The sequence below is a fragment of the Rattus rattus genome, chromosome 13 (assembly GCF_011064425.1).
Source record: "Rattus rattus isolate New Zealand chromosome 13, Rrattus_CSIRO_v1, whole genome shotgun sequence".
In the NCBI taxonomy this organism is placed as follows: domain Eukaryota; kingdom Metazoa; phylum Chordata; class Mammalia; order Rodentia; family Muridae; genus Rattus; species Rattus rattus.
Genome location: NC_046166.1, coordinates 3,725,877 through 3,742,982, shown reverse-complemented (window position 1 = coordinate 3,742,982; position 17,106 = coordinate 3,725,877). Strand labels below are relative to the sequence as shown.

At 42.7% G+C, this 17,106-nt stretch overlaps 1 protein-coding gene across 18 annotated transcripts in view; it reads right to left on the bottom strand.

Annotated features, from left to right (window-relative positions):
• The window catches only part of Erc2 (ELKS/RAB6-interacting/CAST family member 2), an 883,982-nt gene that overhangs the window by 484,359 nt on the left and 382,517 nt on the right, over positions 1–17,106 (bottom strand). For all 18 annotated transcript variants that reach the window (XR_004389747.1, XM_032918652.1, XM_032918651.1 and 15 more), the window contains 2 exons: positions 8,784–8,921; positions 527–667 (listed from right to left, as the gene is read on the bottom strand). Coding sequence is in view for 17 of the 18 variants with exons in the window: in XM_032918652.1 (XP_032774543.1) it covers positions 527–667; positions 8,784–8,921 (279 nt within the window). In the remaining variant the exon portion in view is untranslated. The remainder of the gene's footprint in view (positions 1–526; positions 668–8,783; positions 8,922–17,106) is intronic.

Genomic DNA, 17,106 nt, shown 5'->3' with positions numbered 1-17,106 from the left:
ACACAGGGGGCACGTATACTCTATATTCATCTTTGCTGTAGTGCGAAATGGTGGGATGGCTTTAAATAATCTGCTGTAAAATAAAAAAGCCTCGATTTCGTGTTCAATGTCATGTCTTTTACCTGGGCAACACGGGGTGATCCATTTGAGAACTGCAGGTGAATGCAACATGACCCCCAAAGTGTTAGTAGGTAAAGTGGGGTTATTGTTGCTGTTGTTGTTATGTTAACTGATGTTAAAGCAAAAGATGATAGATCCTGAAAAATTCTCTAAGCCATACAAGTGTAATTAATAAGGTGAAACATAAGAAAAACAGTTTTTAGGGACCACACTGCAGTCAGCTGAATGGTGAGACGCCCAGAGACGAAGGGAGATGCTGGAACTGCTTTCCTTGGTATTCAGGAAGCCTTGTTCCCCAAGTCTTCACACTAAACTGCGTGTCCCCTGAGATCATCAGTGAAGTAAATGACAACAGAAGTAGGGGTTTTGAGGACTGCAGATACGACGTTTGTTTTTCCAGACTTACCTCTTTCTCTGTCAGCTCAGCCTGTAAAGCATTGACCTTCTCTTTGAGGTCTTTGTTCTCCTTTCGAAAGGATTCTATCTCTTCTAGTCTCTCCCGATCATCTCTCTCCCTCTGCTCTTTCAAGCGCTCTATTATTCTCTCCTGCAAGGCATAAAGAACACAAGGGTTGATAACTCATCGGTGTGTTTGCCTGTTGCAAAAGAAAATCAGGGACAATTCAGCTAAAACTTTCTCTGTGGTGATCAATATGAAAACCTCAACATTGTCTATATGAACAAAGATATGAAAGTATGATTATACCTGCATTTGTAAAATCAAATACCTTTTCACTTGTTAATACAATTAAGCGACACAGGGTGACAAAGTATCATCTGTGTGTGTGTGTGTGTGTAAGAGTATTTATGCATGTGTATACTTGTGTGTGCATGTGCATGTGGATGTGTGTGCATGCATGTATGTGTGCATGTGTGTGAGTTTTTATATATGTATATATGTGTGTATATATGTGTATGTATGTGTGTGCACATATGTGCATGCACGTGTATTTATGTATGTGTACATTTGTATGTGTGCGCATGTGCATATATGTGTATTTATTTATGTGTATGTGTGAGCATGCATGTGGGTGTGTATTTATGTATGTATATATGTGTGTATGAATGTGTAGTGTGTGTGTGCATACATGTGTGAGTATTTATGTATGTATATATGTGTGTGTGCATGTGTAGTGTGTGCATGTGTGTGTGTTTGTGGATAGAAATATGTGCAGGCGGTGCATGTGCAGAGAGATCCTGACATCCCTTATGTTCCTCAATCCCTCTCTACCTTACTTTTTATGGCAGGGTTTCTCATTGACCCTGAAACTCACTGACTTGGCAGGTCTGCTTGGGCAGTGAGTTTCATTGATTCTCCTATGTCTGTCCCTCAAGTGCTAGGATTACAGGTACAAGCCCCATGCCCAATTTTTTTAATGAGGGCACTGGGTATTGAAGTCAAGTTTGTACCATATTGTGGAGAGCACTTTCCTGGCTCGGGTACCTCTATTTTTGAAAAGAAATAACATAATGTTTATTAATTATCATCATCATCAAAAACTGTTATTGATCTTACATTGTGGTACAAAAGTTTATTTCAGCTGACTGAAAAATAAAACCAGCCAAGAGAGATATGGCACCCAAAGTTTCCCTTCTCTAATCACAGCAGGGTGGACCACTGATGTTCAGACTATGAGCTACACTGCATTCATGGTCCCTGCAAAATGCCTAGAGCAGGTCTAGTGACAGGCGTGACAGTCAGAAGCTCTCCAGAGTGGAATCCCTGCCGAGTGAGGAAGAAGCAGGGTGCGCTTTTGGTCTTAACCCTGCTTCTTTGGCTTCTTCATTGGGCATCAAGACTCCCTGAAACTTCTCAGACTACAAAGAGGACCATTGGGTGGTGAGGTCCACTGCCCCGCCCAGGAGACTTGAGACTAAGCTTCGGCAGAGAATGTGAGACAAGAGAAGCCGTCGAGAATGGGAGTTGTCCCACTTCATTTTTGCTGTGTCTTGAGACATACGTATTCCTTTCAATGGCTCCTTCCCAACTGCTGGGGACTCCAGAACTCAGGTTTAGTTTAACTGAAATATAGATATTTCTTGTACTGAGAACTGTCTCTGGGCCAGGGGCTGTCATATGCACTTCCTATCAGTCATGATCACAACCTCAAGGGCATAACTGTGACTGGTGATGGGGCAGACGTGAGGCCTCTGAGAGCTCCAAGAGGCTATGGACTCATCCAAGGTGACCGACTCCATGGTGGTTGATTCAGACTGAACTAACAAAGAGAATGTGAGACAAAGACAGGCCTGTCTCCAGAGTGGCTCTTCCAGTGTGTCTGGAGACAGTTTGCTGCTGCTGCTGCTGCTGCTGCTGCTGCTGCTGCTGCTGCTGCTGCTGCTGCTGTTGTCTGCTCTTCCTAATGGCCTCTTGACAACCACTGGGCACCCCAGAATTTGGGTTTAGTTTAAGCAAAATGCAGATATCTCCTGCACTGAGAACTTATTTTGTACCAGAGGCTGTCACATGTGTTTAATGAAGAGGGAAGTTAGTTTGAATATTGGCCTGTGATTTAACATCCCCTAAGGAGGCAATCGTGTTGTCAATTATAATAATGTACATACCTAATGATTTGAGGAGAAAAAAATGACTACTGTCATTTTATAATTTTAAAGCATTTTACGTATAGTGCATTACTAGGACGGTGGGTGGCGCAGAGAAAATGGATCTATTAATTATATATATTTATTCCTTCTTCATCCTGGTTATGATCCTATTTTACTCTACAAGTGAAATGCTAGCTCACTGGATGCTTTTGTGATCCACAAAGGAAGAAGTTATCACAGTAGTAAACTATAAACCTCTAAGGACTTTTAGCAGCTTCAGACTCCAAGGTCTTCTGATCTTTGCCTGTACAACTATCAGTCTACCACCTGGACTCCACTGTCCTATCCTCTAAACCACATAGAGGCTGCCAGGACATTTCTCAAGCCTCAATGAAACCATATCACCTGACCTGAAACTTTCCAGAAGCCCTCTGGTCAGGTTACGTCACACTTACTGCCTTTCAAAACCCTTTACACAGTTTCAACCTAAATCCATCCTCTACGCTTAGTCTTGCAAAGAGTAGATCTTGAGTCCCAGAGCTGGATAACCTGCCTGGCTTACCACAGGGCACCCTAAACTGGTGATGGGAGAAAGAACTCAAATTAGGGATCCTCTTTGGCTTCAAAGCAAGGGTGGTAAAATGAAGAACTGTGTTACCATTTAGAAGGTGTCAGGGTCGTTTGGAAAGAAGGTCAATTTGCTTTAGACACTAGGCACTATTGTCTAGGCATTCAGAGAGAAGGTAGGAGAGAAGTACAGTGGGAAGGAAGGAGGGAGGAATAGAGGGAGGGTAGGAGGAAAAGAGGAGAAGGAGAGGGAGACAGCAAAGTAAGCATTAGAAACTTTAAAGCTTATTGATAATTCAGTATGATAAAATACTCCTCCATTGATCACAGAACTAATTTAACTGTCATATGTAGAGAACCAGATGTCAAAAACATGTGTTGAAAGGCCCTAATATGCCAGGATCCACTTGATTAACAACTAGCTTGCGGAAATCCCACCACCACATTCCTGTCTGTGCCCTGTTTTCATTAGCAAACTTGGAGGGCACTCAGAGGGCTCTGCACAGCTCTCTTCACAAGGTACTTTATCATGGGGTAGGAACTGCATTTCAGTGGCCTGGGGCTCCACTGTCCAGATTTCCCAACCACTTATCTGGGAGGTGGCTACAGCAAGGCATAGCCAGACTGACTTTATAAACAGAATGGGTTCCAGCTCTTGAGCTTCTGTGTGACGTACTCAATTTCAGTTTCCACTGGTGCTGGATCTCATGCCCAGGGCAGTCTCATGGGAGCTAAGCAAATACTCTACCACCATATTTTGTCCCTGACTCGGTGACTTACATCATTTTTTTATGCCTTCGACAGTTGAATGGGTTCCTAGAAATTAAAATAAAATACACTCCCCTGGTGCCATAATAAAAGGAAACAAACAGTAAGGCAGAGTTTGACATATTCAACACACCAGCCAAAGACAGCAAGCCACTACGTATTAAAGGCTGGGGACTTCATTCAGCATAGCAGCACATGCTAGAATGGGTAAGACCCTGAGTTACATTACCAATACTGTAAAATCAAAATAATTAATAATAATGCCACAAAAATTGACTAATCTTTTTTTCTAACTTAGATTTTCTAAATGTGGGTGTTCACACCATACCTGTCCTAGAGTAGTGGCTCTCAACCTATGGATGTAATCCCTCAGCAACCCTCTAGCTCCAAAAATATTTACGTTATAATTTATAACAGTAGCAAAGTCACAGTTATGAGCTACCAATGAAAGTAGTTTTGTAGTTGGTGGATAACCAACAGCATAAGGAGCTGTACTAAAGCATCACAAGAGCAGGGAGGCAGAACCGTATTAAAGGGTTGCAGCAACAAGAAGGCTGGAACTTTATTAAAGGGCCACAACACCAGAAAGATTGGGAAACACTGCCCTAGAGGGCATGTTCGATTAACTGTGAGTAAAGATAGAATTTATGAGAGAAGCTATTTAAGTGTCCATTATCAGGTCCTTATACGTGCAAAGATCAGGAGTCCTTGTGATATTTAATCTTAGCTGTCAGTATGACTGAATCGAGCTATACCTTAGAGATTAATAGGACATAAGGCGTGTCTAGAAAGCTATACCCAGAGATACGTGGAATTAGATACATTGATCCTTGGTTGGGATCATAATATGACAACACTACTAGGAAAAGAGAAAAACAGATGGTAGAATCTAGTTAGAGGAAGTAAGGGTGGGTCTCTTTGGGGAATCCATCTTTCTTCTACTTCATTTCTCTGCTTCTTGGCCACAAAAACACAAGGTGCTCTCCCCCACCATGCCCTCTTCACCAAGATGGACCAGCAACTATGAAACTGTGAGCAAAATAGATCGTTCTTCCGTTTAAGCTCTTCTATGAGGTCACAGCTTTGGAAACACAATTAATACAACTTTGTGCTAACACTTATGGGCTAGGTGACCCTGGGGAGTACGCCAGGAGAAGCAACAAAATTTCAATCATAGGGCAACACAGACAGGATAGGAATGACTTCCAGGAGTCCTGGTTGACCAGGGGGCTTTTATTTATTAATTAATAATGCTGCCTACAAAGGCCAAATGTTTCATTTTACCTTATTGAGCTCATGCCCCACCTTCAAAATGGAGGCGTGGTATCACAGTTAGTGTTATTTGACATAATCTAGAATCACCTGGTAGTGGACCTTTGGGTATACCTGTGGGGAAATATCTTGATTCTTATCAATTGCTATGGGAAGAACCATCTTAGTTGTGGGTAAACTCATTCCTTTGGCAAGGAACCCTTGACCATGTAAAGGAGAGAGACAATGAAATAGTAGCATATATGCACTTATTGCTCCCATTTCTTTACTGTGGACAATATAACAGGGTACTTCGAGGTCCTCTGTTACCTTGACCTCCTAGCCATGAGGGACTCCAGGCTAATGTTTTCTCCTAAGGGGAATTTTATGAGTACTTTATCACAGTGGCAGGAGAAGAAACTAAGAAAGAAATTGGTGTCAGGAGTGAGGTTGTTGGCATGATAAACCTGACTGTGTGGCTCTTAGGCCACTAGAACTACTTGGTGGCTAGAATATGGAAGAATTTAGACCTGTAGACTACAAAACTTAATGTGTCATTCCGGCTGGATTTTTGGTGACCAATGTTGAGAGATATGTGTACTATGAATGCTGTGCTGATGGAGTTCCAGAGGACAACATGGACCCTATAAGGAACTGGAAAGAGAGTTGTTTATGTGATATTTTGACCACGAATATTGCTTTCTGCCCTGATAATTTGAATGAAGCTGAGTTTAAAGATAATGAACTAGTCTATTTGACACTAGGAATTTGAAGTCAGGAGTGCATTCGACTGAGCATGGCTACATTTTATTTCACTTATTCAAATCTATAGTAAAAATCAGCAATAAAAGATGGGCAGAAAGATATAAAAACGGTAATAATTAGAAGAGAGAGGGTAATTATTGAAGAGAAATATGTTGTTCTATACTGTACCAATAGAATACATGCACTGAGAGAAAGATACTACCCACGGGAGGCTTTGACTTGTGGAATTGCAAACTTGTTTGAAGGGAAGGGTCGGGTCTAAATTGAAACAGATTTGCTAAACGACTCCCTTGTTCCACAAAGCAGATTCTGAGAGATGTGCTTCCCCAGGGTCAGGTCACAGAGACTGATGTCACTATGCTCCAAAAGGGCCAGGCTCCATCTGGGCAAGCAAGCCACTGTTTCATTTAAGCTTAAGTCATTACTTTCAGAAAGTAAAAATAGTAGGTATAAAATATCCATATTCGAGCATGGAGAGAAACGAGCCCATGCTTACTTCCTTGCTCAGTTTACTCTTTTCCTTCTACATTGAAGCGGTGCTGCCCAAACTCAGGCTGGCACCCAACTATGCCAATTTGAGGAAAAATATTCCTTACAGACATGTCCGCAGGCTAACCTGATCTAGGTGATCTCTTATCATTGAGACTCTTCTCAGGTGATTCTAGACTGTGTAAAACTGGCTATTAAGCTAACCATCCTATTCATCCATGTGTTATTAGTTTGAAGAAATGAAAGACTTAGCATCTGAGTTGAGGCAACATGTGGTAGGGTCAGAGTCTGTGTAAAGAGGCCCTGAGATGACTGCATAAAGCTCTGAAGGGGAAAACCAGGAGAGTGGGGAAACCCCAGGAGAGTGTAGAAACCCCAGGAGAGTGTAGAAACCCCAGGACAGTGGAGAAACCCCAGGACAGTGGAGAAACCCCAGGAGAGTGGAGATGCCAAGATCATGGGCAACTCCAGGGAGAGAAACAGGCGTGGAACGGAGATTATCCAGAAGACAATCTATACGCTCATGGTCGCAGAGCTATGGGGGTGGGGCTATGCAGGCTTACTGGAACCCAAATGATTACATTATGTGTCCAGAGGCCAGGCATGGAGGAGTAGCAAGATTTGGTCCTTCCTTTGTTGGGCATTGGAGTGGTTTATCATTGCTTCTCTGGTTTTGGTTTTCACTGTTGTTATTTTGGTTTTTTTGTAACTGTAAGTGTAACTGTGTTTTCTCCATCTGGTATAGGAATGATATTTACTCTGGGTCATTATTCCTGGAAGTGTGTAACTTGTTCTTTATTTTATAAGAGCCTCTGGCCATACCGCTGGGAGATTGTCACCTTCGTTATTTATATTAATTGATGTGGAAAAAGTTATTTTGGGGGGAGGGGCTCTGAACAATTTCTTGGTAGCACGACCTGGATTATAAAAGAGAACTAATTGCACGTATGCGTTCAGTGTCCTTTTCTTCTGATTGAACATATGGTGGCTGCTTCTAACACCTCCCACCTTGATTTCCTTGCCATGAAAGACTGCACCTTGAACTGTGAGCTAAAATAATTATTTTCTCCTTTACATTTCTTTTGTCAAAGCACTTTATTGCAGCAACGAGGTAAGAAACTGTGGGAAGTTAGTGTTTTCCCAATGCATTAGAGTCTCTGTACATGCTTAAAAATTACAGGTCACTGGAGTTCACGGCAGTAGCTGAGAAAACACTCTTTTAAAAAGCTCCCAGGCGATATGAGTCTTTGGATGCAATCAAATATTTCTGACTTGCGGGAAGAAGCAGTTAACTATTCTATTATTGCCTTTACCCTCTCCTCTTCGATGAGCTTTCCTGTGCTTCTGAGATCCGCTAGCATTGTATTTTGAGAAGCCTTAAACAATCCACTCTGAGTAAAGTCTTCTGAGTTAGCTTGTGTGTAATCATAGGGAAAGCCCCCAAATCAATAGTAAATAGAGTTCGAAAATGCACAAGCTTAAAAGCCAAAGCTTCTCCACCTTGCCATACTATTGGACTTCAGCATCTGCAGTTTTAGTCAGATCTTGAATTTTTGAGCATGTCACGGAGTTTCTAGCTCTCTGCAGTCACCAAAGTCCTCCTGCATTCCACTCAACCATCTGACTCAATTTGGGTCCCACCTGGTCCTTCTAGTTCTCTGAGTTCTGAGTCATCATCCCCTAAACATAACAAAAGCCACCGAGTGGGGGCTTTTATCACACCAGTTTCACAGGTGAAGAAACTAAGGAGCTCAGAGGCTAAGTGCCTCACCCCAAATAGTGACTACAGGACCTAGGATTCGAGCTCACACAAGCTGTCTACCCAGGTCGCATTTTTGACTCAGAAGAATTAAATCTGCGAACAGAAGATCACACCTTGAGCAAAAAGGAACAAATGCAAAATGAGAGGCAGAAGAGAACATGACACATTTGAAATCTAAAAGTCCAACAAAGCTGTAACCCAGAAATGAGGAAAAGACAAGCACACGGCAGAGGTCCTGGCCAGAAGAGGACCTTACCAGGAAGAATGGGCAACTCTATGGGACAGGCTAAGGGTCTTATCATCCGAAATTTAGTGATAGAGTTAGTGGATGTTTTATCAGACAGCCAAGGGTCATGGTGTTTTTCAGTTTCAAGAAGATGCCTGCAGTGTGCCGGCATGAGGGGCGGAGTAGGGACAGGGAAATCCAGGTGTGTTTGCATGTATTTGGATCGACTCCACCCTGTGCTGTTTCTCTAAAGACTGAGTCCCTACTTTGATGGCAAGGCAAGCTCACCTTTTCCGACAAGGCCTCCTCCAGCGTGGCCAGAGCAGTGTCAGTGTTGCTGGAGTCCGTCTGCAGGGACTTCACTCTGTCTTTCAGGTTGGTCAGTTGTTTGTCCTTATCCCTAAGTTGTTCTTGCAAGTTTTCAATCTAAAAAGAAAGATCAACACGTTTAGTGCACGTCTTCTACGTAATCAAAGCCAAGTTTCCTGAGGACATCTCTTTTTTATTTTGTTTGTGTAAGACCCTGGTATGTGGGCGTCACGACACCAGTATTATTGAGATTACATTGGACTTAGTATCAAGAAAAAGTGTGAGATCTTGATCCATTTGTTGCAATTTTCTATTTACAAGTAGAATGCTGCCCATACAAATACAAGACCCCTCATCGTTTAAATACTACTATTTCTCTGTTTCTACCCATTTAACCACACTTTTAAGGTGCCAGTCCATAGACCTTGCCATAGTGAAACAGAAGAGCATTCCCCCAGGATTAATTCATTCACTGGGCAGACGCTGAGCGGGTGCCCATTCTTTACTAGGCAGAGCCTACACAGTCACCCACTCAGTCCTTTTATCCAGCAAGAAACTTTGTGATAGACCAAACGTTGTCAAGTGGCTGTTTCAAAGTGACTGTATGGAAGCCAAGTAGGTTATCACCAGCAGACTGCTAATGGGAAGAACTCGTGATATAAGTCATATGCAACAAGGACTAAACACTCCATTTGGCACCCAAGTCAGATGCTGGCAGACAACCAGGCCCTTTTATCCAGTATCTGCATCCCGAAATAAACACAGAAAACAGCCGATTATGAGGTCTGCCTGGCAGCAGCAGCAAGGGCCGTCTCCTAGGCATTCCGTCCACTATCATTCATGTTTTTATTCTCTGCTTTCAAACCATGTATTTCTTATCTAAGGTTTTCTTAAGTGCGCTATGCAAACAATTTATTCATATTAAGGGTTTTTTTTTTTAAATGACAGGGAAATAAAGCAGTTCGACTCCAAGATAAGTCCATTCAAAATATTTGTATTCTGCACCCAGCTTTCTCAGGGACTCATTCCAAATACACACTTCACACCGGGTTGCTCCAGCAACTCGGGAGATGACTTGACTCCTTCCATTGGAATCCAGAATGGCAGTGTAAACAATGTTGGCATAGTCATGAAAATGGAGAGATGGCAAGTAAGGGGCCACCAGAGCAGCTCTGAAGAATCCAGGTATGGTGACTTGTGCTAGGGCTCTGAGAGGTAGGGGCTTAAAGCAGGAAGGCTCTCAGAGGTTGAGGATGGAACCGGTCCGTACAGTGAGTTCCAGATCAGCCCTGTGCTACAGAGTGAACAAACACTGTCCCAAAGCAAAACACAATGTAGTTCTAAAGAGAGAGGCATGAAGCATTTACCCCTGAGGTCACAGGACCTGGACGGGGCTGGAGGACTTTCCCAGTGCTTCAACGCATCTGAGCTAACAAAAGTGGACAAAAAGGGACTGACAGAGTAGGATAAACATTTATACCCAGGAATATACCACCTTCAAAATGCCGTGCAAACATCTCAAGAATCGTCTTGGACTAGGGAAATGGTTTGGTCGTGGGAAGCGATTGCTCCCTATGTGTGAGGATCTGAAGTCAGGTTCCCAGGACTCGGGAAAAGGCAGATGTGATACCTGCCTATAATCCCAATGGACCTACAGCAAGATGGGAGGCAGAGACAAGAGAATCCCCAGACGCTTTGGGGTCAGATAGCCTGATGTACACAGTGGCCAACAGCAGAGGCCCGTCTCAAGGTGGAAGGCGAAGATGGATGCTTGAGACTGTCCTTTGACCTCCACAGGCAGGACGCTGCATGCTCATTCATACAGATACACAATTTCTTATAAAGGAGACTCAAGAGGCTACAAAGCCCGGAACAGAATGCAGAAGAGTCTCTTGTATAACTTACATAAAAAATTAAAACAACAACAAACAGAGAACAACTCTCTAAATAGAGACACGCACCAGGAAGTAAAAATCATAGGAGAGACATGGTCTTGAAGGCAGGTGGCAGAACAGAACTTCTGGTGTTTACTGTTGGAAATTTTGAACATCTCCTGCTTAAAATTTCAAACCGAGTAGGCTTTTAAAAACAAACGAGGCTTGGTGGTGCTGGGGCAGGGTCGCCGGGGAAGGTCGGGGGCAGGGTACAGCAGTTAAAAGTACTTGCTGCTCTTGCAAAGGATCCCAATTCAGCCCCAGCACCTAGGTCAGGTGACCCACAACCACCTATAACTTCAGCTCCAGAGTACCGGACGCCTCTTCTGGCCTGTTCTCACAGAGACAAACACACGAGCACATATGTACATGAGTAGGGATAAAAGGAAATCCTTAAAACCCAGCTAGCGAGATTGATTGATCAGGGAGTAAAGGCGGATGTCACCAAATCTGACAACCTGAATTCAATTCCAGGGCCCATGTGGTGGAAGAAGAGAATCAACTCCCGCAAGTTGTGCACTTACCCCCACGTGTGTGCTGTGACACAGACATGTTTGCACACATTCACTAACACACAGATAAATGCAATAAAATAATATAAAATGCAAAATACACAAATAGTAATGAACAAACGCCATAAATGACTAGCAACAATGAATTGTCCGTGTGCTACAGTGTGGGGATAGTCTTTTCCCCAAAAAGGTCCTTCTGGAAGTTGGCTCCTCAGCGTGCTAAAGCTGGGACGTGGTGATGTCACGGTGGTGATGTCATGGAGGCTCTACCCTCATGAGTAGATTATACCTATCCTCACTGGGTGGGCTTCATCTCAGTGAACTTTCTACCAAGAGCGGTTTGCTATCACAAAGCAAGCCTGTCCCCCTTCCAGTCACCTGTCACTATGTGACCACACAGGGTCAGATCGCCCCCAGTATGATGCCACCCCATCATGCTGTGCTGCAGCCATTATGCTGCCAGGAGGAGAGGCTTGACACTGCTGCAGTGCTGTTAAGCATCCAGAACTAAAACTATTTTCCCTGTTGTACAGAAGGCGCCATCATTGGCATTTTGTAGAGTAGCACAAAATAGACAAGTCACATCAAGTTATATGCAATGAAATTGATACGAAGGTATTTGAAATCCCAATTTGACCCAATGGCAAATTAAGCAGAAACTTTAGAATCTGAAGAGGAAAAAGCATAATGTAAAATAATGCAACATTAACTTGGTAAAAATGAAGTTCCTCCATAGAGCAATATATGTATATGCTATATTGTATATATTTACATATATATGTATAAAGTATATGATTACGCATCACTATGAATTTTTTGACAGTACAGTGAATTTTATTTTCTCCCATGTTTTCCTGTATCTTTGAACTTATTTTCTTTGAAGGTAATAGACAAAAATACTTTCAACCCAACTATAAAACAAAACAATGTTATGAAAATAAGTTTTGAAGTAAGTTTTACTTCTTAAAAGGACTTATTAACATGAAGAAATGTTCCTTCTACCTCCAAAAAATTAAATTATTTCTGAAAATTAAATTTCAGGAAGCTGGCAAATATAAAATTTTGCATCTATTAGGACATTATTATACACTTGTCTCAAACTGTTATGATGCTTACAAAAAATGACTGAGATGTATTTCTTGAAAGTGTGAAGCTCCACAAAGTTCAAGTAACAGGATCTGGTTATTGAGCAAACTGAAAACCAAGGTTAGGATTGGGAGTCTCAGAGACAGATTTTAAGAAACTTCATCTTTTACAAAGATTCAATTCACTTTGGAACGTAGAGAACTCACTGGCCATTCTGACTTTTGGAATGAGAGACAGATCTGTGTACCCCAAGGCTGAGAGAAAGGTCTATGTACCCCAGACCTGAGAAATACCACACTCGCCATTGAAAAAGATGTTTCTGGTCACAGCCATCCGAAACAGTAACCATATTGTGTCCAAAGCAAGAGTTGCACTTTCAGAGCAGATCCTTGGAGAACAAGCAAGGAACGTCAGCATTCAGACCCTGCGGATCACATGGCAACCCTAATCTTAATGGGTTTAAGCTAACTTCTAAAACCTTACACTCCAAGACTATCAGAGTCCTTGACTCTTAGTTGGTCAGGCAAGATTCAGATAGATTGGACTTCATTCTGAGGATCCCTTCATTCGCTCCCATCTACTCAAAGCCATGCATGAGGCCCTTCAAGAGATGGTTCAAAGCCAGAGGGAGGGCACAGCACATGTGTAGCTGGAGCGAGATCCTAGGTTCAATGCCTGGTACTGCCAGAATAAAGAGAGAGAGAGAGAGAGAGAGAGAGAGAGAGAGAGAGAGAGAGAGAGACAGAGAGACAGAGAGACAGAGAGACAGAGACAGAGACAGAGACAGAGACAGAGACAGAGACAGAGAGAGAGAGAGAATTTATTTGCTCTCCCACCAAATCCTACACTGGCTGCCATTTTGACAAACTATGCTACCAGGAACAGACTGTACAGCCTTTACCTGTTCCCTGTACTTGGAGAGCTCTTCCCATTCTCACTCTGTACCTGCTCAACTCTGACTGAAACCTTTAGATGCCAACACATTCCCTTCAGAAAGCCTCTTCTGCCCCACGAGCTCTGCCCCTCTGAACTCTTTATACATTGTTGGGATTGCCTTGTCAAAGGCTAGAGAGGCAGCTGAGGGCTCAGAGTGTCTTCTCACGTGATTAGCTCTGCAACTCTGCTCAGTTAAGACAAGGACTCTCACTTGAACATCTCTGGCCGTTAATTTGTTGAATAAAGTAGGGAAGAAGAAAGGGGTGTGGCTACTAAAGAGACTACCTTATAAAGAGAAGAGACCAGAGCAGGGAATGCTGGGTTCCTTTGGCTCTGGGTCTCTAGAAAGAAGAGATAAAAAGTGACAGGTAAGGTCTTTATAGAGGTTCGTGCTATAGCATGCTTACCCATGTAGGGTTACCCAGAGGTGCCCTTCTGTTTTACTTTATGAGACTCTGAAACTCAATTACTAAAAAGTCTCTCTTTTTTTTTCTTAAGACATATTTCCGGAATTTTGTCATCCATACCTTGGGTATTAATTTAAAGTTATTAGCTGAAGCTACAGAGACAAATTTAAACTAATTGATGATGACGATGATAATGACGACGACGACGATGATGATGATGATGATGATGATGATAACAGGTAAATTTTAAAAGTTACCAGAAAGGCAAAGATTATATGAAAAGGCCAGAATTCTAGGCCTGAAGTTCTGACACAAGTGACCCAGGGGAGATGTTACTGCTGAGCAACGGACAGCAGATATCTGGTCTTTGGGGCCAACTGCTATATTACATCACTACCCATCACCAGAGTGGAAGCATGCCATCAAATTCCCAGCATTCTAACAACTCTGACAGGTGCATTTCATTAAATAAAAAGCAGAGGCAAGATTAAGCCAATAGCCTAACAGCAGAGAGGCTGAGAATGCAAACATTGGGCGTCCCCACATTCTGGAGTGAGATGCTCTTGTGAGTCAGTAGGATAGCTAGACTCTGCTGGTCAAACAACCAACTCACATCTACAATATCTGTGGAAAACTCCACTGTTTCAGATCCAGCAGACCCAGCAGATGTAATGCTTTAGAGAAACATGGATGTTATCCTTTCTCTCTCCTACCATTTCTTACGATATCAACTGTGCTGACTTGATAAATATTTAACATTCGTTACTTTTCTCCATTTCTACAATGTTGTGACTCTGAAGATGTAACATCGACACGTTCATGAAGTATGGGACCCTCAGACGGGCTTATTGCACTGAGCACAACTGACTAGAGATTCATACAAATTGTTAAGCTGTCCAATAGTTCAGTATCCTCTTTTCTGAGGAGTGCTCCCTGTATCACCATGGCGACCTCTTCAACCACACACCCATTTAAAGACATTAAGGTGTTTCCAGTTTGGGCTCTTATAGGTATTTTACTTTGAACATTCACATACAGTTTGTGGGTTTTTTGTACCTTTGAAAGAAGTTTTCACTACTCTGCTATAAATGCTACCCCAGGATGATTTCTAGATCATATGGAAGTTGTTTTTATTATGGAGAACACTACTGAAGTACTCTTTAAAAGCAATGGATCTTAGCCTTCTTAATGCTAGACCCTTTAATATAATTCCTTATGTTTTGGTGATTCCCCCAACCAAAAACACGTTTCATTAAGACTTAATATCTGTAATTTTGCTACTGTTCCAAACTGTAATATAAATATCTGATATTCAGGATGTCTGATATGCCTCAGAGGGGTCTCTACCTACAGGTTGATAACCACTGCTCTTAAGTTTAAACATTTCACATTTTACCTCTTCAATGTCACTAGTTGTAATTTTAGTGACTCTGATAGGTGGCCTTTTACTCTGATTTCCTCAATGGCTAGTGATTTAAATATGTTTCGGACACGTACCTCCTCAATGAAACGTCACTTCCTGCCTTTAACCCGTTTTCCTAATGGATTATTTGTGACGATTTTGTTTCGCCATTGACTCCTAAGGACTGCATGTGTTCTGCATATCTGTCCTTTGTTACCTCGTATGCTTTACAGTGACGTGTTCCAAGTCTCTGGCTTATCTTTTAGTCTTCTTGGCAGGAGCCTGATTTCTTCTGCTGGGAGAGAGGCTCACTAGTGATGCGTGCCCCACAGTCAGGGCTTTTCTGGCAAAGATGAGCCAGGCATTCTGAGTTCAGCACTCAGAGCAGGTGAGGTACGATGGCAGACAGGCTGCCCTGCTGGGCTTGCTGATGACATTTTATGGACTGACTGGAGCATTGATAAACGTCCTGAGCTACCCTTCCCTTCTTCCTTCTCTCCTCTGCCCCTTCTTTCCTCTGCTGCTTCCTGTTGGCAGAGTTTTTGTGATCGGGTTCTGGGACAATAGTCTGGAACAGGAAGGAACCCAAGGGAGTCCCTAGGATTTGTTCAGGAAGTCCCCACAGAGCTCCTCCCTGCCTGCCTCCAGAGTCTCTTATGATTACTGATATAGTTCAGAGCTAATAGGACTTAGGGAACTTACGCCATCTTGTCCTAGAACTGAAAGCCACTGAAAGCCACTAAAAGCTTTTTGCTAAAATGAATTATTTCACTTACTCCCAAAGATCTCACCATTGAAATAAATCTGAGAAGCCGGTAGAGCGAAGGTTCATGTCTGCTCTGAGTGGGGAAGCCTAACTCCGACTTCAGCTTACCTTAGCTGTTCAGATACCTGGCAGAACCCCAGGCTCTCAGCCCTCTTCCTGAACCAACACAGTTGAGGACCCATTGCCACCAGAGGGTAGAAGGAAGAGAGTCAGGGTCTAGCTGGGGAACAAAGAAAAGGTTTCTGGAAGATGCTCTCTCTGTGCTTCCCTCTCAGGAAGGAATCTCCATGGAAAATACATCCAAACAAGCTCACTCTGACGGGAAGTCCTGGGCTGGCCAAGATGCCAGAAGAAAGATTTGCATCATACCACTAAAATTTTGTATTTTCAATCATGGGTTGGCACACAGTAGGTCTAAAGCAAATATTCTTTGACAAAAAAAAAAAAAAAAAAAAAAAGTGACCATTTAAATACTGGGTTAAACTTGGCTCAGATTACTTCCTCCCGGACAATTTTCTTGAGAACAACCACATCGTGACACCCTGTGGAATACTTGAGACACTGCATAATTACAGCTCCGCTGAGAGCAGAGTGGATGCAGAGGTAACACAAAGGAAACAGCTCCCCAAGGCACATCACTGGTGTTCAAAGGTTTCCAATGCTATCATCCACAGCCTGACCCCATGGTAAGTAAGTAAGGTATTTGAAAACGAAGGGGGGGGGGTGAGGGGGACCACTGCTTCCCACGCTTGGCAGTTCTCAGGATTCCAGAGCATTTGTGATTTCCTTCTTCTTAAAACTAATTTTAAAATGTTAACCAAGACAGTATGTGCTCAAGTTAGTATGGAATTTTGTATAATTTTTCCTTTAGACATAAAACGAAATAAGCAGTAAATTTGAAACATCCCCACATTGTTCTAAAACAGAACATTCGTTTAAAATCCAATGATAAAACGGCAGAGTCCAGGGCAGCCTCCAGAGGTCCTCCCAAGATGACACCCTTCAGGGTTCACACTGTAGACAAGGTCCTTGGTGCTCTGACCATGGCTAACAGCCAGGCGGAGAGGACAGGGGAGGTCTTGAAGCCTCCTCGGCAGGGAGAAACCCCGACGTCACAAAATTCATTTTCACTGAATGGACTGATGAAAGGATTTACTTTTTTTCACATAAAATTCTGGTAGTCCATTAAATTTAATGTGTAAAATACTATTTTTTTTTCATATTCTGTCCACCCTCAAATAAAAGGCGAAGTTTGTGCA